At 40.0% G+C, this 22,806-nt stretch overlaps 1 protein-coding gene across 5 annotated transcripts in view; it reads left to right on the top strand.

Moving 5' to 3' along the window:
• The window catches only part of LOC106568360 (zinc finger and SCAN domain-containing protein 5B), a 29,237-nt gene extending 14,117 nt beyond the window's left edge, over window positions 1–15,120 (top strand). Inside the window, exons 1-3 of one of the 5 annotated variants that reach the window (XR_001320272.2) lie at window positions 6,423–6,818; window positions 7,072–7,191; window positions 12,370–15,120. Coding sequence is in view for 3 of the 5 variants with exons in the window: in XM_014138642.2 (XP_013994117.2) it covers window positions 7,020–7,191; window positions 12,370–13,313 (1,116 nt within the window). In the remaining 2 variants the exon portion in view is untranslated. Of the gene's footprint in view, window positions 1–6,422; window positions 6,825–6,865; window positions 7,192–12,369 lie in introns of those variants that run through there. The other 4 variants (XR_001320271.2, XM_014138642.2, XM_014138645.2 and 1 more) reach the window with 4 other exon arrangements.
• The last annotated feature ends 7,686 nt before the right edge of the window (window positions 15,121–22,806 follow it).

Raw genomic sequence — 22,806 nt, 5'->3', positions numbered from 1 at the left:
ATACTTACACACCCAGTTTCATTGTACAGCCCCTGATACTTTGTGTGAATGATAACTCTCAACTTTAAACAGTGTGAAATGTTGCTTCTTTCTATTCTGTGGCTGCATGAAATAGAAAACATAACATGAATTCAGCGATGACATTTGTTTTCTTCATCTTTGTGGCTCCCTGATGAAACAGTAACATCCATTACAAAAAAAACTACAGTAAAGATGGTTGTTTAATGTGAGAGGCTCAGCAATGTTAGGATTTTGAAAGTCGTGTAGTGTAGGACGCAGGGCATTAGCCAACCTGTAGCGCTGTGTTGAATAAGATCGGTGTGTTAAATAGATTCCACAATCCACATTTGAGCGAGTGCTCAGCATCGAGGTAAAGTATGTTTTATATCTGACATTCACTGTTAAATCTCTTGTTCGCAATAACTTTTGCATTGATTGTCATAGAAACATAAAAACAAGTGCTAATTATTTAAAAACATGTCTTGTCTACTTTTACAACATTTGATTTGCATTAAAATGAATGTGTTGATTTAATATAAATAATCAAATCATATAAAAATGCTTTTAAATCTCTTGTTCGCAATAACTTTTGCATTGATTGTCATAGAAACATCAAGTGCAAAATATTCTAAAAAGGTCTGGGAAAGACACTGAAAGAAGAGACAGATACTTTAATTGGAGAACAGGAAGGATTGACATCAAGAAGAGGACAACAGAATGCAGAGAATATTTCATTATTAATGACTTGCGCACAGACATTGTGGAGACAAGTAATTGGTTCCCCGTTAATCACGCCATCCCTTCACATGGTTTAAGAATAGGTAAAGACACATTCACATATGAAGACAATGTTCCATTCTGACCTCTCCCCTCTCTGGGCCCCAAGTGACTGAGCCCCAGCTGAGGGAAGATGTACAACTGCCAACACCAAAGTCCAAAGGGATACATTCTATTCTACATTCTATTCTACAAGTATCTCACATAAGCATATTATGCAAATAAAACATCTTAATTATCTATGTTACCCAACTAATTCTGATTCATCCGCCACACCATACACATACTTACACTGACACTCCAACACACAGACACAAATAACATGTTCACACAGGCACACATTTGCCACACACACACACTTCTACATCACATACGCTGCTGCTACTGTCTATTATATATCCTTTTTCCTAGTGACTTCACCCCGACCTATATGTACATATCTACTTCAATTACCTCGTACCCCTGCACATCGACTCAGTACTGGTACCCATTTACGTCATTTAGCAGACGCTCTTACCCCTTGTACAGTAGCTGGGCTGAGGATTTGCATTTGGACCATAATTTAGGAACTGTATGTCCATTGCATGACTTAACGGATTTCATGTTTCAAGCGGCACATCAGAATCATTAGTACAGCAAACACTAATAGCAGTCCTCACATCAACCTAACAAACCAAATCCCACTACAGATACCCTGGTCTACAGATACTCTGGTCTACAGGTACCCTGGTCTACAGGTACCCTGGTCTATAGATACCCTGGTCCAGTAAAATGTGTAGGATGTGGGATACAACATTTTCTACTTAACCAAATGAATCTTGACTTCTGCAGCTTGTTCTGAGCGAGCTTCAATGTGGCGGCCAGGTGGAGGTCTTCAGGGTTGTGGTGTTATGTCTTGGGAACAGGTCACTCAGTGTTGTCTCTATAAGTACCTTGAAACAAAACAGTGGTCAGGGCACTGGACAGACAAAGGGACCTATACATTATGTACATCAATAATTGCACACTACTGTGCTCAGTAATTACACAACATTTGAAAGAGCAACCTGGCTCTCCGTATTTTGCCTAAAAAGGCCAGACCTTTTTAGAATAATTATCACTTATTTTAATGTTATGACAATCAACGAAAAGTTATGTGTTCGTATTTATTAGGGATCACCATTAGCCAAGGCAGCTGCTACTCTTCCTGGGGTCCAAACACATTAAGGCATTTACATTACACATAAAACAAAAGATAAAACATTATATCATATAACATTATTACACCACTACATATCTACAATACAAAATGTATAATACCACCATACAACAATATTACAATGTACGTGTGTAGAGTGCGTGTGCTAGCATGTGTGTGCGTATGCGTCTGTATCTGTGTGTGTCTCTTCACAGTGCCGGCTGTTCCATAAGGTGTATTTCTATCTGTTTTTAAAATCTGATTCAACTCCTTTCATCAGTTACCTGATGTGAAATGGAGTTCCATTTAGTCATGGCTCTATGTAGTACTGTGCGACTACCATAGTCTGTTCTGGACTTGGGGATTGCGAAGAGACCTCTGGTGGCATGTCTTGTGGGGTATGCATGGGTGTCCGAGCTGTGTGCTAGTGGTAGAAACAGACAACTCGGTGCATTCAGCTTGTCAACACTTCTTACAAAAAAAGTAGTGATGAAGTCAATTTCTCCTCCACTTTGAGCCATGAGAGATTGACATGCATATAATTAATGTTAGCTCGCTGTGTACATTTAAGGGCCAGCTGTGCTGCCCCGTTCTGAGCCAATTGTCATTTTCCTAAGTCCCTCTTTGTGGCACCTGACCACACGACTGAACAGTAGTCCAGGTGCGACAAAACTAGGGCCAGTAGGACCTTCCTTGTTGATAGTGTTGTTAAGAAGGCAGAGTTGCGCTTCATTATGGACAGACTTCTCCCCATCTTAGCTACTGTTGAATCAACATGTTTGACCATGACAGTTTACAATCCAAGGTTACTCCAAGCAGGTTTAGTCACCTCAACTTGCTCAATTTCCACATTATTTATTACAAGATTTAGTTGAGGTTTAGGGAATTATTTGTCCCAAATACAATGCTTTTAATTTTTTTAATATGTAGAACTAGTTTATTCCTTTCCACCCATTCTGAACCTAACTGCAGCTCTTTGTTAAGTGTTGCAGTCATTTCATTCGCTGTAGTAGCTGATGTGTATAGTGTTGAGTCATCTGCATACATAGACACACTGACTTTACTCAAAGACAGTGGCATGTTGTTAGTAACGTTTTTAAAAAGTAAGGGGCCTAGACAGATGTCCTGGTGAATTCCTGATTATACCTGGATTATGTTGAAGAGGCTTCCATTAAAGAACATCCCTCTGCGTTCTGTTAGACAGGTAACTCTTTATCCACAATATAGCAGGGGGTGTAAAGCCAAAACACATACATTTTTCAAGCAGAAGACTATGATCAATAATGCCAAATGCCGCACTGAAGTCTAACAGAACAGCCCCCACAATCTTTGTATTATCAATTTCTCTCAGCCAATCATCAGTCATTTGTGTAAGTTGAATGTCCTTCCCTATAAGCATGCTGAAAGTCTGTTGAAATGTGTTTACTGTAAAATAGCATTGTATCTGGTCAAACACAATTTTTCACAAAAGTTTCCAAAGGGTTGTTAACAGGCTGATTGGTCGGCTATTTCAGCCAGTATGTAACGAGTGCGCTGAGAGTCGGGAAGCAAGTTCAGGGAGTGAGTGTTTAATCAATAAAAGAAACAATGAACACGAAACACAAACAACACACTGACATGAAACAGAGTCAATAACACCTGAGGAAAGAATCAAGGGGAGTGACAGATATCGGGAAGATAATCAAGGAGGTGATGGAGTCCAGGTGAGTGTCATGAGGTGCAGGTGCGCATGACGATGGTGACAGGTGTGCGGGATAATCAGCAGCCTGATGACCTAAAGGCCAGAGAGGGAGTATATGTGACACAGTAATGGGGGCATTACTATTCTTAGGTAGCAAATCACCCCCACAACATGATGCTGCCACCCCCGTGCTTCACAGTTGGGATGGTGTTCTTCGGCTTGCAAGCCTCCCCCTTTTTCCTCCAAACATAACGATGGTCATTATGGCCAAACAGTTCTATTTTTGTTTCATCAGATCAGAGGACATTTCTCCAAAAAGTACAATCTTTGTCCCCATGTGCAGTTGCAAACCGTGGTCTGACTTTTATATGGCGGTTTTGGAGCAGTGGCTTCTTCCATGCTGAGCGGCCTTTCAGGTTATGTTGATATAGGACTCATTTTGCTGTGGATATAGATACTTTTGTACCTGTTTCCTCCAGCATCTTCACAAGGTCCTTGGCTGTTGTTCTGGGATTGATTTGCACTTTCGCACCAAAGTATGTTCATCTCTAGGAGACAGAATGTGTCTCCTTCCTGAGCGGTATGACGGCTGCATGGTCCCATGGTATTTATACTTGCGTACTATTGTTTGTACAGATGAATGTGGTACCTTCAGGCGTTTGGAAATTGCTCCCAAGGATGAACCAGACTTGTGGAGGTCTATAATTTGTTTTCTGAGGTCTTGGCTGATTTCTTTTGATTTTCCCATGATGTCAAGCAAAGATGCACTGAGTTTGAAGGTAGGCCTTGAAATACATCCACAGGTACATCTCCAATTGACTCAAATTATGTCAATTAGCCTATCAGAAGCTTCTAAAGCCATGACATCATTTTCTGGAATTTTCTAAGCTGTTTAAAGGCACAGTCAACTTAGTGTATGTACACTTCTGACCCACTGGAATTGTAATGCAGTGAATTATAAGTGAAATAATCTGTCTGTAAACAATTGTTGGAAAACGTACTTGTGCCATGCACAAAGTAGATGTCTTAACCGACTTGCCAAAACTATAGTTTGATAACAAGAAATTTGTGGAGTGTTAGAAAAACGAGTTTTAATGACTGCAACCTAAGTATATTTAAACTTCCGACTTCGACTGTATATTATCAAGCATTTCACACATATTATCCAGATACTGACTGTTAGCACTTGGTGGTCTATAGCATCTTCCCACAAGAATTTTGGTTAGGCAGATGAACCTGTAGTCATTGTACTTCAATAGTGTTTAACATGAGATCTTCTCTAAGCTTTACAGGAATGTGGTGCTGAATATGGAAAGCAACACTCCCCCCCCTTGGCATATCTGTATTTTCTGTAAATGTTATAACCGTGCATTGCTACCACTGTGGGTAATCACCTCACTATTCAGCCCATTGACTGGTGAGCTAATGTGGCTCATTTCACAGTAGTGTCATTTCACAGTGGTGTCAAAGTCCTGCAATAAGAGTTACGACCTTAATATTTGTGTAAACTCTCCACAGTGTGTTCTGTGGGTGTCACTGACTAGACTGATACTTATGGATCTTGGGTCCATGAAATGGGGTAAGGCTGTACATTGCAATATGAATGTTCAGTACACAATAGTTTGACTGGTGAGCTAATGCCAAGAGTGTGCACAGCTGTCATCAAGGCAAAGGGTGGCTACTTTTAAGAATCTCAGTTATAAAATATATTTTGATTTGTTTAACACTTTTTTGGCTACTACATGATTCCATATGTGTTATTTCATAGTTTTGATGTCTTCACTGTTATTCTACAATGTAGAAAATATTAAAAATAAAGAAAACCCTTGAATGAGAAGGTGTGTCCAAACTTTTGACTGGTACTGTACACACACACACACACACACAGTATAGTCATTGGATCAAATAATGAAACGCTAAGATGATTGGAAAATGAACACCTAACATATTAATTTTGCTTTCGAAACCTATCATTATTAGATCCTGTTCAGAGAAGTAAACAAAGTCAATGATAGGCAACATGTCCACTCTAAGGTCATGACTGTTATATTGCCTGCAGTACACTTGATGGCTGGCAGGTAGAGTAAGTGCATCTGTTTCTGTTATGCCTTGTTTACATCAAGACATATTTCATTACGCCATATGTCGTCTTCACGGAGTCTTGCCCCACTACTGAATGGTCAAGTGTAGTGTTTGTAACGCAAGATGCAGGAGAGCCTGTCTCTCATTAAATATACAAATATTATTCAATATAGGATAAATATATTTTTTCTGTGGATAATATTTAATTACTTGTTCCTGAACTTGTTTCTCTAACTTTATTGCAAGTCAACCTAGCGTGCAATGTAGAGTAGCTAGCTAAAAGCTAGGCTTGGTTGAAGATAACAGTATTTTCAGCCTAGCTTTTAGCTAGCTACGGTGCATTCGGAAAGTATTCAGATCCCTTGACTTTTTCAATAATGTTGTTACGTTACAGCCTTATTCTAAAATTGATTACATTTCTTTTAGCAAGCTAGCTGCTTTGCAGTTTCCCAACATAAATCTGGTCTCTGATGAGAGACAGGCTATCCTCCACCTTGCGTTACAAACACTACAGTTGTCCGTTCAGTAGCGGGGCAGAGAAGGGTGCAATTGTGGCATCTGCAGCAACCCCTCGTTATACTTGCATTGGTACATTTTTAAGCTAGGACAGGCGGAAGGCAGGAGCGCTCCAGTACAGTAGGTGGCATTAATGCACAATAACATTGGATGCCAGGCGCCAATAAACCCCACAGAAGAAGGGTCAGGGGCGACAACGGTAGCTAGCTAACCAGCTGTACATGATAGACAGTGTCCTTTGTCCCCGCCTGTCGGGCACTGTTTTCCCGCAGTTCTGTTAATGACGCGAGGGCAGGTGTTTGGCAGGTAGGAGCGAAGGACCCACATTCAAAAGTGTCACAAGTATGAAGACAAAGACAGTACAGTATGAAACTCTGATGAAATGTTCAGCTCGAGATGGGGGGCGTTCATGCTGTAACCAATGGGATGCTCGAGGGGGGGTGTTCATGAAGGAACCAATAGGAACGCCCCGAATGCAGGCTGCAGTAGCACACTGACGGCGGGCAAAACTCCGTGAAAATGACAAACAGTGTAATGAAATACGTCACGATGTAATCAGTGCCAGCAAAACGTTGCATGGATGAGGTAATGGTCAGTACTGCATTGTTATCAAAACATTCCTATTGATATGATTAATCAATTAATTTGACGTGCCTACATTTCTATGGTGAATGTGACTAGAGTGCCAACGTCACTTCCGTGCGCACAGCGTTCACGTTTCACAACAAGCCCTAGCTAGCTGCGTGTATTTCGGGAAGATATTTCCCCCCCTATAATCGTCCAACAATGACTAAATTACAATATCTGAATGTGTATCTAACTGAGCGTTTGATGCAAGCTGCGGAGGAGATACTTGGAGTGGTCGGAGACACGATCTCCGAGTACCAGGAAGAAATAGCCCGGACAAAGAGAGAGAACCAATACCTGAAACGACACTTGATCACACCAGTCCTACCGGGTATGTAACTAGCTAGATTACTGTACTGTACTTTGTCATTTACACGAATTAGTTAAACAGCTAGAAAAGTTACATTGTTTTCTACAATAGTTGACTCTGTGGGGCAGAGACGGTGGATGCCTAGCTCTCAAACACTAAGCAGCATTCTGCCTTCTATAGTTTCAGCCACTAACTTCGCCCACGACTACCTCACGTGAACTACAATCCCGACGCAGTGTTTTAACGTTTAGAAACGTAAATAATCATTGCTTTCGATACGTATGGCTCTTATCTTTCATCAGCGCGAAATCGCGGAGTTCCCACTGGTGTACTAGTGATGGGCCGTTTTTTGGTGAACGTTGGGAATCGCGTCGGTGAAAGAGCCATTTATTTGGGGCCTAATTTAGATATGTTTCTTCTTAGCCTACCAAAATATTGGAAATTGTATTTCGAGAGCTTGGGACAAAGTTCTGTCTGCATTTTTGTAAAAAATGAGTTGACATAGCCTTGTTCTGTTCAATGGTCTCTACCAATATAGTACTCTAAATACCCCAATCCATGTTGATAAGCTTAAAAGAATACAAGATAAAACTAGCTGACACCATTTAAACCAATGAGGGGTTTGGAACTTTAAAGCCAATTATCTCAGAATCATCATCTTGCAGATATAACCTTATAGTCCCAAGCTCTTGATGTGTTAGTGAACTGTCTATAATTAGATACATGTGGCTTCTCTTCTGTCAATATATGTTGCCCTATAAGACTAAATAAACCTTTGTTCACCAGAATGTTATCAATTGATAGATTGAATGCTTCAATCTAGTTGACATGGTAAAGTTCTCTTTAATCTCTGCTTCTTTTGTGGAGCAAAGACGTTTAGGCACCGGTGAGAAAATGCAATAACTCAACAAAAAACGGGACAGGTTTTGTAACATTACTAAAATGACATCAGTTTAACCGGTTGTAAGGAAATGGAAAGCTATGAAAATGACCCAACATGTTTCTAATAATATTTCAGTTTGGCTTGGATGCATGTTTTATGTGGTTGAAATATCAGCTTTCATGATGCTGGTGAAGATAGCACCTCTACAGACATCTCTAACTGTGCATTTACGTTCTCTCAAGATGCTGAAAGAAATAAATCATATTTCTCCACTCCTGTTCCTGAGTCATTTCACATTTGGTGTATAATTTTACTGCAATTAATGCTTAATTCGGCAGGAGTTAATATTAAGGCTATGTGAAAGGTAAAATCTACAGTCAGTGTCCAGATTTCAGTTAACATTTAAAACATCTGAACAGTAGGCTACAGTTCCCTTGATGTGCCATAGGCCTGTTTGATGTCCCCGTCTTGTGACTTCAAATTTTTATAGTGCCTCACAATCATCACAGCACTGCTATCATCCTCTTTTACCACTTCACCAAATCTTTCATTACTTTTCTTGCCCTACCTTCTCGTTATTTTCAACTCTTCATTTTACAGCTTTTCTCTTATTGAATTAAACTCAGACATTGTCATTTTAGCCTCCGTGTATCAACAAACCTTTTTTGCCCCTTCACAAAAAACATTTGGCGATAGGCGTGTAGGCTATTTTGCGCAGAAGTTTATAGGCTCACGTACTAATGCCAGATGGCCTAAAAAGAATGACAGAAACTTCAATGTACAAGAATAAATTGTACAAAAATGTATTTTTTTTAATGTATCGTTTTCTCTTCATTCAACCAGCCCGTCCTTCATCCACATCCACACACTTGTGTCCTGAAGTTGATGGGTTTATTGTAGTGATGTGCGGGTTAGTTCATAACCAGCAGTCCACACTGTTATATCCGCGGGGTAGGCGGGTTTAGGGTCATGCAATATTGTGTGGATGAATGATGGAATTCCTGTTCCAATTTTAAAATAATAAAACATGCATGAAATTCAAATGAATAAATCCTCCTGTCGTTTAACAAGATATAGTGTATTTGGAAAGTATTCAGACCCCTTGGTTTTTCAATTTTTTTTAATGTTACAGCCTTATTCTAAAATTGATTAAATTGTTTTTTTCTCATCAATCTACACACAATACCCCATAATGACAAAGCAAAAACTGTTTTTTAGAAATGTTTGCACAAAAAAAAAAAATGAAATATAACATTTGCATAAGTATTCAGACCCTTTGGCAGCGATTACAGCCTTCAGTCTTCTTGGGTATGACACTACAAGCTTGGCACACCTGTTTTTGGGGAGTTTCTCCCATTATTTTCTGCAGACCCTCTCAATCTCTGTCAGGTTGGATGGAGAGCGTCGATGCAAAGCTATTTTCAAGTCTCTCCAGAGATGTTCGACCGGGTTAAAGTCTGGGCTCTGGCTGCTCAAAGACATTCAGAGACTTGTCACGAAGCCACTCATGCGTTGTCTTGGCTGTGTGCTTAGGATCATTGTCCTGTTTGAAGATGAACCTTCACCCCGGTTTGAGGTCCTGAGTGCTCTGGTGCAGGTTTTCATCAAGGATCTCTATGTACTCTGCTCCGCAGGGATGGTGCCAGGTTTCCTCCAGATGTGACGTTTGGCATTCAGGCCAAATAGTTCAATTTTGGTTTCATCAGACCAGAGAATCTTGTTTCTCATGGTCTGAGAGTCTTTAGGTGCCTTTTGGCAAACCCCAAGCGGGCTCTCATGTGCCTTTTAGTGAGGAGTGGCTTTTGTCTGGCCACTCTACCATAAAGGCCTGATTGGTGGAGTGGTGCAGAGATGGTTGTCCTTTTAGAAGGGTCTCCTATCCCCACAGTGGAACACTGGAGCTCTGTCAAAGTGACCATGGTCACCTCCCTGACCAAGGTCCTTCTCCCCTGATTGCTCAGATTGGCTGGCAGCCAGCTCTAGGAAGAGTCTTGGTGGTGTTCTTGGGCACCTTCAATTCTGCAGAAATATTTTGGTATCCTTCCCCAGATCTGTGCCTCGACACAATCGTGTCTCAGAGCTCTAAGGACAATTCCTTCAACCTCATGGCTTGATTTTTGCGCTGACATGCACTGTCAACTGTGGGACCATATATAGACAGGTGTGTGCCTTTCCAAATCATGTCCAATCAATTGAATTTACCACAGGTGGACTCCAAGCAAGTTGTAGAAACATCTCAAGGATGATAAATGGAAACAGGATGCACCTGAGCAAAATTTTGAGTCTCATAGCAAAGGGTCTGAATACTTAGATAAATAGGGTAACAAAAAAAAATGTTTTATACATTTGCAAAAAAAAAATGTAAAGCCTGTTTTTGCTTTGTCATTATGGGCTATTGTGTCTAAATTGAGGAAAAATACAATTTAATACATTTTAGATTTAGGCTGTAACGTAACAAAATGTGGAAAAAGTCATGGTCTGAATACTTTCCGAATGCACTGTATATAGGGTACTTTATCAATTAATTAGTTAATGTCATCACACAGCATACGAGTCATTCATGATTTTAAGTGCAATCAAGGATTTTTGCTTTAAAACAAAATATGGCGACCCTTGAATAATTAGCATAAACAATAAATAAACCGCTCCATTTCGGCAATTGCATTCACGAATGCATGCGACTGTTTTTAGTCTTTGCTGTAATAAAGGCTTTAAAAAAATTTTTTTACATACTCTCTGGTACTCTTCGAATTTATTTACTGTTGTTTTCATTGTTCCGAACGGTCAGAAAAATTACATTGTAATCTAACAGCACCTGTTTGACACACAATATGCACACAGCACTTGCGCCTTACCTTATTTTTCTTGATCTGCAGTATTTTCCACAACTACTCAAATTTATTCCACACATCTGATGTCCCCTTTACCTCCTTAGCAACCAGTAAACATTCCCCCGTTTCGAGTTTGTCACCACCTCTGCATCCATTTTGCTGTGATGTGTTACGGTGTTCAGAGTTTGTTATAACCAATTTATTGATGTGATTATGATATGCTATAGGTCAGGCCCTATTGGTCACGTGCATGTGATTAAAACATTTCCAAACAATCGATTGGTCGAAGAACAGAACCCAGTTTGAAAACAGGAAAACAGTTTGGAAAGCAAATGGCTATTGCTTTAAAGAGAAGATCATGAAAAGACTGTCTTTTAGTCATAAAAATTCTCTACTTAATTGAGCGAACAGTATAGCCTACCTTATTGGATAGTCTATAAGCTATATCAGATACGTTTCTTCTCCTTTCAACTGGAAAAATCTGGCATTTTTATAAACAAATTTTATGCCATTCTACTACGCTTTATATGACTGGAGACATTAGCAGAATTATTTTTTTATACGACAAAAAGTTCAGGGTAGCTTACTCTGCTAACAGCGTTGTCTGATTCATATAATAGGCCTACAAGAAGGGGAGAAACAAATACAATGACATCCATCTACCATAGAGGAGGAAATGATTGTCCAAAAATAAACATTCAAGTGGCACTGACCCAACAATGATAGAGTGAATGTGTGCGCTCATCGGGGATATGGCCAATGCTCTCCGCTGGTGCCCTACTCTACGTGGTCAGCCATGCTATTTTTTGTGTTTTGAGTTATATTATGAGCCAAAATTATGGCTATCCAATCTTTTCATCACATTAGGAATAGCAGGCTAACTAACATAAGTTTGCAAATGCGATGATGTATGGAATGCATTATTCTAAAATAAGTATTTTTAATGGTGACAATTAGCTTCCCCAAACTTAAAACTCACTGGCCGCCTATGCGCTGGTACAACACACTCAAATAATGCAGTGCCGTGGCTTGATCCAGGTGGTTATCGGAGGGTCTAATTAGCTCCTACACCAGGGGTTCCCAAACTTTTTTGTCCTGCGACCCCATTTGTCCTGCGACCCCAATGTTTACCTTTTTAAATTGGGGATATGACAGTCTATTACAAATCAGTCTGACAGTACTTTTGATAGTATTTCAATTTGTCAGTTTCTTTCGCGACCTCTAGTTTGGGAAACACTGCACTACACCCTCCATAAATTTCACTCCCTCAGCTTTGGTACACTTGTGTGTATGGCAGAGGCACGCGTGAATGCGCAGATGGATGGATGGATGGATGAGTGAGTGAGGGGAAGTGGAAGGGTTGATATGGGATTCAGCCAGAGCCATAGCTATGTCATTCCCAGAACAAGCTAGCTAACTCAATGGTGGTCTTGTCAATCAAGCATCAACAGCTGTCATTGATGTAAATTGTCTTCTTTCCCACAGCTCCTCAGCCCATTCTCTCTTGGGTCTCAGAGCAGCAAACTCCCCCTGAGCAACAGCGCTGTGAGCAGGAGTGGAGCCCCAGTCTGGGGCAGAGGGACCCAGAGCCCACACAGATTAAAGAGGAACAGGGTGAACTCAGGACCCGTCAGGAGGTAGAGCAGATTCAAGGGCCGGAGGCTGATACCAAAGAAGACTCCATAATCATTCCTCCCTGTGTGAAAAGTGACTGTGATCAGGAGCCACCTCACCCCACACATCTTCCCCAAACTGTGGAGAACAGAGAGAGAGACTCTCTACTGACCAACACAACTGGACAGATCAAAACAGAACCTGATGGAGAGGGCTATGGAGTATCACTATCAGAACCAACCAGTGACTCCCCTCAGTCTCAGCCCCTCTCTGCAGTAAATCCAGCCTGTTCTAGAACACAGAGTGAGAACACTGAAAGTGTACCTGATGTTCAGAGAGATCCAGAAAGGAGACCAGAGGAGGACACCCAGACACACTCATGTACTCAGTGTGGAGCCGTGTTCTGTGAGCTTTCCCAACTGAAGGCACACATGCTATCCCATACAGTACCACACAGTGGTGACACTAGTCACAGGCAAATCCTCTGCACAGTCTGTTGGAAGTCATTCACCTCTACCAGTTACCTCAAGGTCCACATGTGTTCTCACAATAAGGAGAAGCCCTTCCACTGTGGTGTGTGTGGCAAGAGTTTCAGCTACTCAGGGAGGTTCAGGGAGCACCAACGCATTCACACGGGAGAGAGACCATACCGCTGCCACGTGTGTGCTAAACGCTTCAACCGGTCTGCCCATCTGAAGACCCACCTGAGGGTCCACACAGGGGAGAAACCCTACTCCTGTCCTGTCTGTGGGAAAGGATTCAGTCAGTCCAGCCATATCAAGGGACACCTCAGAACTCACACCCGAGGGAGGTAGAAGAAAGATGCCTTTTTTTATTAGGATCGCCATTTGCCGACGCCAATGGCGACAGCTAGTCTTACTGGGGTCCGACACATCACGAAAAAGACATTACAGACAAAAGACTTTACACTTAAACATTAACATGTAGTATGTGTGTGTGCACTCAGTTCCACATACATGTCAGTACATACATGCAACAAGTAGGTCACATGGGGGAGAGGCGTTGTGCCGTGAGGTGTTGCTTTATTTATTTTTTGAAACCAGGTTTGCTGTTCACTTGGCCTATATAAGATGGGAGTTCCATGCAATCATGGCTCTGTATAATACTGTAAGTTTCCTTGAATTTGTTCTGGACCTGGGAACTGTGAAAATATGTCTGGTGGGGTAAGTGCTGTGTGTAAGTTGATTATGCTTTATAAAAACGAGAAGCGATGCAGTCAGTCTTTCCTCAACACTTAGCCAAGAGAGACTAGCATGCATATTATTGCTTAGGGGATGACGGTGTCAAAAAGCAGAGCATCTTTTTATTACGGAGAGACCTCTCCCCATCTTTACAACCATTGAATCAAAATGTTTTGACCATGACAATTTACAATATTAAGATAACACCAAATCATTTAGTCTGCTGAACAGCCAAACCATTCATTACCAGATTCAGCTGAGGTCTAGAACATACGGAATGATTTGTACCAAATACAATGCTCTTAGTTTTTGATATTTTCAGGACCAGTTTATTACTGGCCTCCCATTCTAAAACTGACCAACTCTTTGTTTAGGGTTGCAGTGATTTCACTAGCTGTGGTTGCTGGCCCGTGTAGGGTTGAATCATCAGCAGACATGGACACAGGCTTTGTTTATTGACAGTGGCAGGTCAGCTTTCCATCTAAGTTGTCAATGCCAGGAGGTTTGTCATTATTGATAACAATTGTTCTGCCTCTTCCACACTAATTTTACAAAATTCAAACTTACAATGCTTTTCTGTCATTCTTTTCTTTCAACTGTTCGTGGTTGGCATTTACTGCCTAGGTTTGCCCACTTTGCCAATGTAGTAATTATTAAAATAATTGGCAACATTAAATGGTTTTGTGTTGAATAAGCCATCTGATTTTATGGAAGATGGAGTTGAATGTCTTCCTGCCCATAATTTAATTTAAAGTACTCAAGTTATTTTCCATCATTGACCTTGTTTTCATAAGTTTCTTTTAAGTTTAGTCACATAATTTCTCAAATCTCAATAAGAGATGTGCAGCCAGACTTATTAACCACTCCTTTTGCCCCATCTCTTTCAACCATCGTTCTTCAATTCCTCATTAAATCCTTAACAGTTCTATCAGTCTGTTTCTTAACAGGTGCATGTTTATCAATAATTGGAAGAAGCAATGTCATAAATTCATCAAGTGCAGCATCTGGATGCTTCTTATTAATCACATCAGACCAAATATGTTTTACTTCTACATAAGTCACAGCTAAATATTTTGTATGATCTCTTATACACTATTTTAGGAACAGCTTTTGGAATCTTGTCTTTCCTGGATATAGCCACTATATTGAGATCACTGCATTCAATGGGTACGGATACAGTTTTAGAACAAAGTTCTACAGTATTAGTAAAAAATGTGATAACTACATGTGGATTATATAAACTCATCAAAAAAAAGAAACATCCTCTCACCGTCAACTGTTTATTTTCAGCAAACTTAACGTGTAAATATTTGTATGAACATAACAAGATTCAACAACTGAGACAGGAACTGAACGAGTTCTACCGACATGTGACTAACAGAAATGTAATAATGTGTCCCTGAACAAAGGGGGGGGGGGGGGTCAAAATCAAAAGTAACAGTCAGTATCTGGTGTGGCCACCATCTGCATTAAGTACTGCAGTGCATCTCCTCATGGACTGCACCAGATTTGCCAGTACTTGCAGTGAGATGTTAACCCACTGAGCAGGGACCCTGGGCATCTTTCTTTTGGTGTTTTTCAGAGTCAGTAGAAAGGCCTCTTTTGTGTCCTAGGTTTTCATAACTGTGACCTTAATTGCCTACCGTTCCACAAGTGCATGTTCATTAATTGTTTATGGTTCATTGAACAAGCATGGAAAATAGTGTTTAAACCCTTTACAATGAAGATCTGTGGAGTTATTTTGATTTTTACGAATTATCTTTGAAAGACAGGGTCCTTAAAAAGGGACGTTTCTTTTTTTGTGGAGTTTAGTTCCTGTAGTGTAAACACCCTGGTAGGTTGATTAATAACCTGAACCAGATTACAGGCACTGGTTACAGTGAGAAGCTTCCTCTTGAGCGGACAGCTTGATGGAAACAGTCAATATTCAGGTCCCCAAAAAAGTAGACCTCTGTTTATATTACATACACTATCAAGCATTTCACACACATTATCTAGAGACTGACTGTTAGCACTTGGTGGTCTATTGCAACACCCTAAAAGAACAAGCTTTAGTTGAGATAGGTGAACCTGAAACCACAACACTTCAATATCACTTGACATGAGATCTTCCCTAAGCATTAGAGGGATATGGCTCTGAATATATATTTGTATTGCTTGTATTGCTACTGCTTTATCAAAGAAATTAGCTAAGTGAGTCTCAGAAATGGCTAATACAGTGCATTCAGCAAGTATTCAGACCCCTTTCCATTTTCCACATTTTGTTATGTTACAGCCTTATTCTAAAATGGATTAAAAAAATATCAATCTACACACAACACCCCATAATGACAAAACATAAACAGGTTTTTAGAAATGTTTGCAAATGTATTAAAAATTTTAAAAACATATTTACATAAGTATTCAGACCCTTTGCTATGAGACTCAAAATTCAGCTCAGGTGCATCCTGTTTCCATTTATCATCCTTGATGTTTCTACAACTTGGAGTCCACCTGTGGTAAATTCAGTTGATTGGACATGATTTGGAAAGGCACACACGTGTCTATATAAGGTCCCACAGTTGACAGTGCATGTCGGCAAAAAACAAGCCATGAGGTCGAAGGAATTGTCCGTAGAGCTCTGAGACAGGATTGTGTTGAGACACATATCTGGAGAAGGGTACCAAAACATTTCTGCAGCATTGAAGGTCCCCAAGGACAATGTGGCTTCCATCATTCTTAAATGGAAGAAGTTTGGAACCACCAAGACTCTTCCTAGAGTTGGCCACCTGGCTAAACTGAGCAATCGGGGGAGAAGGGCCTTGGTCAGGAAGGTAACCAAGAACCCGATGGTCACTCTGACAGAGCTCCAGGGTTCCTCGGTGGAGATGGGAGAACCTTCCAGAAGGACAACCATCTCTGTCGCACTCCACCAATCAGGCCTTTATGGTAGAGTGGCCAGACGGAAACCACTCCTCACTAAAAGGTGCATGACAGCCCGCTTGGAGTTTGCCAAAAGGCATCTAAAAGGACTCTCAGAGCATGAGAAACAAGATCCTCTGGTATGATAAAACCAAGATTGAACTCTTTGGCCTGAATGCCAAGTGTCACGTCTGGAGGAAACCTGGCACCATCCCTACGGTGAAGCATGATGGTGGAAGAATCATGCCGTGGGGATGTTTTTCAGTGGCACGGACTAGGAGACTAGTCAAGATTGAGGGAAAGATGAACAGAGCAAAGTACAGAGAGATCCTTGATGAAAACCTGCTCCTGAGCGCTCAGGACCTCAGACTGGGGTGAAGGTTCACCTTCCAACAGGACAACGACCCTACACACACACAGGCAAGACAACGCAGGAGTGGCTTCGGGACAAGTCTGTGAATGTCTTTGAGTGTCCCAGCTAGAGCCCGGTCTTGAACCCGACCGAACATCTCTGAAGAGACCTGAAAATAGTTGTGCAGCGACGCTCCCCATCCAACCTGACAGAGCTTAAGAGGATCTGCAGAGAAGAATGGGAGAAACTTTCCAAATACAGATGTGCCAAGCTTGTGGCATCATACCAAGAAGACTCAAGGCTGTAATCGCTGCCAAAGGTGTTCCAACAAAGATGAGTAAAGGATCTGAACACTTGTGTAAATTTGATATTTCCGTTTTTTTTTTTTTATACATTTGCGAACATTTCTAAACCAGTTTTTGCTTTGTCGTTATGGGGTAGATTGAGGGGGGGACGATTTAATTTTAGAATAAGACTAACGTAACAAAATGTGGAAAAAGTCAAGGGGTCTGAATACTTTCCGATTGCTTGATAAGTGCTTGAAAATTCACAAAAAGTGGCGTTAGCTGATTATCTCTCAACAAAATGTATAAGATCTCCTTAGTCTGTATTTATCACAGACCTTGTTTTTCGGCATTTATCCTTTTCCTGGGTAGCTTATCAGAGATAGCCTTGGAGTGGAAAGAGCCCATGAGGGAATAGACAGAGCCTTCTGTTCTCAAAGTACCTAGCTTTTGGAAAGAGGAAGATAGACATACCTTCTCTTCAGTGCTACTAATTCTACATAGAATTGTAAGACTAGAGGACTATAGAATGTATGATGTTTTGCATACTGTAACTAAGGCACCTCATTTCTGCATTGATTTAAGAGAGCTGCTCTAATACAATGCTATGAAAAGACTTGAATCCCCTCATGTATCACCAAGTTACACTATGTTAGAGAGAAATATAATGTTAATTTGTTAGATTTGCACTTTTTTATTCTTGATTTCAATAGGAGCTTGTTGGTCTCCTTGCAAATAAACAAACTCTCATTGATTAAGTAGGCCTATGTGTGGGAACATTTTATTTCTGAATGTCTTTTTCTGAAGGAAAACAATACTGTCACAGATCAATGTTCTAGTGATCAGTGGGACTGTTACAGACAGCCCATCCTCACCAATGTTGTTGTAAAACCATGTTTGAACACTAGATGGTATACTTTTTCTCCTCCACAAAAGTGTTACACAAGCTAGGTTTCCATCCTATTGGCGACAGATTTTCTGCATAAAACTGTGTGTTTTCCCACCAGATGTGTTCCCATCAAAATAACTTGATGTTAAATTCACATATACCAAATAAAAAAACGGTTTAATGGTTTGCATCGCATTTAACTCTTATTATAATATCAATATTTGCACATAAAAGCATTTCCAACGCCATTTCTCACAAAATTAATTTGACTAATTTTACATTTTGAATGGAAACCTGGTTACAGTTGAATATGATTGCCCTCACAGGTCCTGCCAAGCAACAGCCTTAAATCCAGAAACCCAGCTATTGGTACATTTATACGTACAAACATTAAAAATCTATGATGACTATATAAACGAACGTCGTAAGAGAATGTATCCCGTACAAAGGCAACAGACGGAGAAGGGTAAGCGTGCCTTTCTCATTGTGGACAAACTATAGATGGACAGCTATTCCCGAGACAGCTCCATAACACCATGGATGTACTAAATTCTACAGGGACTTCAGGTTAAGACAAAAAGAAAGTATGAGAACTGAAAAAATATCTGAACACTGAAGTGGATATGAACACACACATACTCAATTACATGCTCGCTTACACATATGGACTTGTACATGCTGTAGAGTAATGAAAGGTGTCTTTCATGATCATGTGAAATGTCAATTTCTGTGGAAATGCTGGGATGTGTTTTTCAATGATGTTAAGGTAATTATGATGCACCTATGTCGGTGATACGATATGGATTACAGTTATCATCATGAATATTAAGGCTATACACACTACATGTTACACACACACAGACACTCAACCATGCAAATTGGTGGAGTTATTATTTATTTGGACGGCATACATTATAGTCTTTGTCTTATACAGACATCGTACACACTCACTAAATCACATCCATTATCATACACATCAACCTACTCAGATTTACTACACACATAATATCTTGTCTCAATTTTCTAACATCTGTGGCATTGGCTCACAGGCAAACAGGCAAGGGAATAAAACAAATATTGCTAGAACCTATTTCTTGAATTCTAAATATCAGACATTTGAAAGCTCTAATTTTGATCGTCATAATACCTCTGATGGCAGTAACTTTACAGGCACTAATTATGGTCAATTTTGACTGAGAATAGTATCTAGTTAAAGTAAGGGGTGAAATAAGTATAGCCAGTTATAATTGTAACGGTTTAGCAGATTATAAAAAAAGATCAGTCTTTACGTGGCTAAAAGAAAAGGAATATAACATATACTGTTTACACGAAACTCACTTTATATCCTTAAATGAAGTTGCGTGGTAAAAGGAATGGAGTGGTGAAATAATTTACTGTCATGGACAAAGGAACTCAAAAGATGTTATTTATATATTTTTTTCATTTCACCTTTATTTAACCAGGTTGGCCAGTTGAGAACGAAAGTTCTCATTTACAACTGCGACCTGGCCAAGATAAAGCAAAGCAGTGCGACAAAAACAACAACACAAAGTTACACATGGGATAAACAAATGTACAGTCAATAACACAATAGAAAATCTATGTACAGTGTGTGCAAATGTAGTAAGATTAAGGAGGTAAGGCAATAAATAGCCCATAGTGGCGAAATAATTACATGTTAGCAATTAACACTGGAGTGATAGATGTGCAGATGATGATGTGCAAGTAGAGATACTGGGGTGCAAAAGAGCAAAAAATAAACAATATGGGGATAAGGTAGTTGAGTGTGGTATTTACAGATGGGCTGTGTACAGGTACAGTAAGCTGCTCTGACAGCTGATGCTTAAAGTTAGAGAGGGAGATATGTCTCCAGCTTCAGTGATTTTTGCAATTCGTTCCAGTCATTGGCAGCAGAGAACTGTAAGGAAAGGCGACAAAGGAGGTGTTGGCTTTGGGGATGACCAGTGAAATATACCTGCTGGAGAGCATGCTATGGGTGGGTGTTGCTATGGCGACCAGTGAACTGAGATAAGGCGGGGATTTACCTAGCAAAGACTTATAGATGACCTGGAGCCAGTGGGTTTGGCGACGAATATGTAGCGAGGGCCAGTCAACGAGAGCATACAGGTCGCAGTGGTGGGTAGTATATGGGGCTTTGTTGACAAAACAGATGGCACTGTGATAGACTACATCCAATTTGTTGAGTAGAGTGTTGGAGGCTATTTTGTAAATGACATCGCCAAAGTCAAGGATCGGTAGGATAGTCAGTTTTATGAGGGTATGTTGGCAGCATGAGTGAAGGAGGCTTTGTTGCAAAATAGGAAGCCAATTCTAGATTTAATTTTGGATTGGAGATGCTTAATGTGAGTCTGGAAGGAGAGTTTACAGTCTAACCAGACACCTAGGTATTTGTAGTTGTCCACAAATTCTAAGTTAGAACCGTCCAGAGTAGTGCTGATAGTCGGGCGGGCGGGTGCGGGCAGCAATTGGTTGAAGAGCATGCATTTAGTTTTACTAGAATGTAGGAGCAGTTGGAGGCCACGGAAGGAGTGTTGTATGGCATTGAATCTTGTTTGGAGGTTTGTTAACACAGTGTCCAAAGAAGGGCCAGATGTATACAGAATGGTGTCGTCTACATAGAGGTGGATCATAGAATCACCAGTAGCAAGAACAACATCATTGATATATACAGAGAAAAGAGTCGGCCCGATAATTGAACCCTGTGGCACCCCCCTAGAGACTGCCAGAGGTCCGGACAACAGACCCTCCGATTTGACACAGTGAACTCAATCTGAGAAGTAGTTGGTCAACCAGGTGAGGCAGTCATTTGAGAAACCAAGGCTATTGAGTTTGCCGATAAGAATGTGGTGATTGACAGAGTCGAAAGCCTTGGCCAGGTCGATGAAGAAGGCTGCACAGTACTGTCTTTTATCGATGGCGGTTATGATATCGTTTAGGACCTTGAGCATGGCTGAGGTGCACCCATTTCCAGCTCGGTGCCGATATTAATTAACAAAAATGTCGATCTGAATGTGCAAATAGTCAGTAATGATTTGCAATGGAAGGTGAATCTTTTTGAATATGAAAGTGGACGAAAAAGAGATTTGGCTCATTAATCTATATGGTCCAAATCAGAATGTGCCATACTTCTTCGAAAACATTTATACCAATTTATTGAACTTACAGGCAACAAATGATCATATCATTATGGTAGGAGACTATAACACAGTGTTAAGTACCTCAATGGACCGTAAAGGTAATCACTCTACAAGCTATCATCACTGTGCCCTTAAGGAAACCACAAATATTATGGACACATTAGAAATAGTGGATATTTGGAGACTAAAAAACCCCGACCTAGTGAGATATACATTGAGGAGACTACTTTCTTGTCTCTTTCTCTCTTGCATCAAAGGTTAAAAAAAGTTTATATAGGAGACAGAATGCGACCGTATCATCATCTAATTGGTATTCACATAACTCTTTTATAGATTTTCCACATGGACAGGGATATTGGAAATTTAATCAAAGTTTACTGGAAGATAACTTATTTATAAGTAAGACAAAATTATTTATAACTGAATTTTTCCAGTATAATATAGGTCCCTTATTGTTTGGAATACCTTTTCAATATTTTTCAATTCAATTCAATATTCATCAATAATAAAAAAGCAGTTTCTGGCTAAAGAGACAAGACTAACATGAACTAATAGTACAGGTTGATAGCAATAAAAACGATACTACAGACATACAAAATAAGTTAGAGAAAAAAACAAAAAGAACTTGAGGAACTTATTCAAGAACAATCTAGTGTAATCTATTACAAAAATAAAGCAAACTGGATGGAATATGGAGAAAAATGCACCAAATTCTTCCTGAATCTACAATACAGGAACACTAACAAAAAGAATTTGCAGAAACTCGTCACTGAAGACGGAGTCATCTATGATTCTCCGAATGATATTTTAAAAGAGGAAGCTAATTATTTTAGGAAGATGTTCTCTTTTCCGTCCCATCCTCTCCCACTGAATGAAAATTACGGTAAGGAATAATAATTAAAAAAATGGGAAATTAACAAATGTACAGGAAGAGCAGTGCGAAGGCCAAATTACAGAGGAAGAACTTTGAAGCTATTAAATCCTTTCAGTCTGGAAAAACCCCTGGGATTGATGGCATACCTGTAGAGGTATATCAAGCTGTTTTTCATATACTAAAAGCTCCATTGTAGATTGTTTTAACTACTCCTATAGAAATTGTAGTCTGTCAGGTACTCAGCAGGGAGTTCTGATTTCTCTATTATTAAAACAAGACCCAGATGGCAAATATAAATACCCAGTCTATCTAAAAAACTGGAGGCCCCTTACACTTCAATGTTGTAATGCAAAATTACTAGCGAAATGCATAGCACTCAGAATTAAAAAGGTTTTACCAGGTATTGTTCATCCTGATCAGACAGGTTTTTTACATGGACGATACGTTGGAGATAATATATGACAACTACTAGAAATAATAGAACATCATGAAACATCTAAGAAGCCAGGCCTGGTATATAGGCATTTGATAAAGTAAGACTGGATTTTTTCAATTTCGGTGATTCTCGTATAAAATGGTAAAAATAATGTATAGCAACCCCAGGTGTAAAATAGTAAATAATGGCTACTTCTCAGAGAGTTTTGAATT

The sequence above is a fragment of the Salmo salar genome, chromosome ssa13 (genome assembly GCF_905237065.1).
Source record: "Salmo salar chromosome ssa13, Ssal_v3.1, whole genome shotgun sequence".
NCBI classification, from domain to species: domain Eukaryota; kingdom Metazoa; phylum Chordata; class Actinopteri; order Salmoniformes; family Salmonidae; genus Salmo; species Salmo salar.
This window is presented reverse-complemented; position numbering and strand designations above follow the sequence as displayed.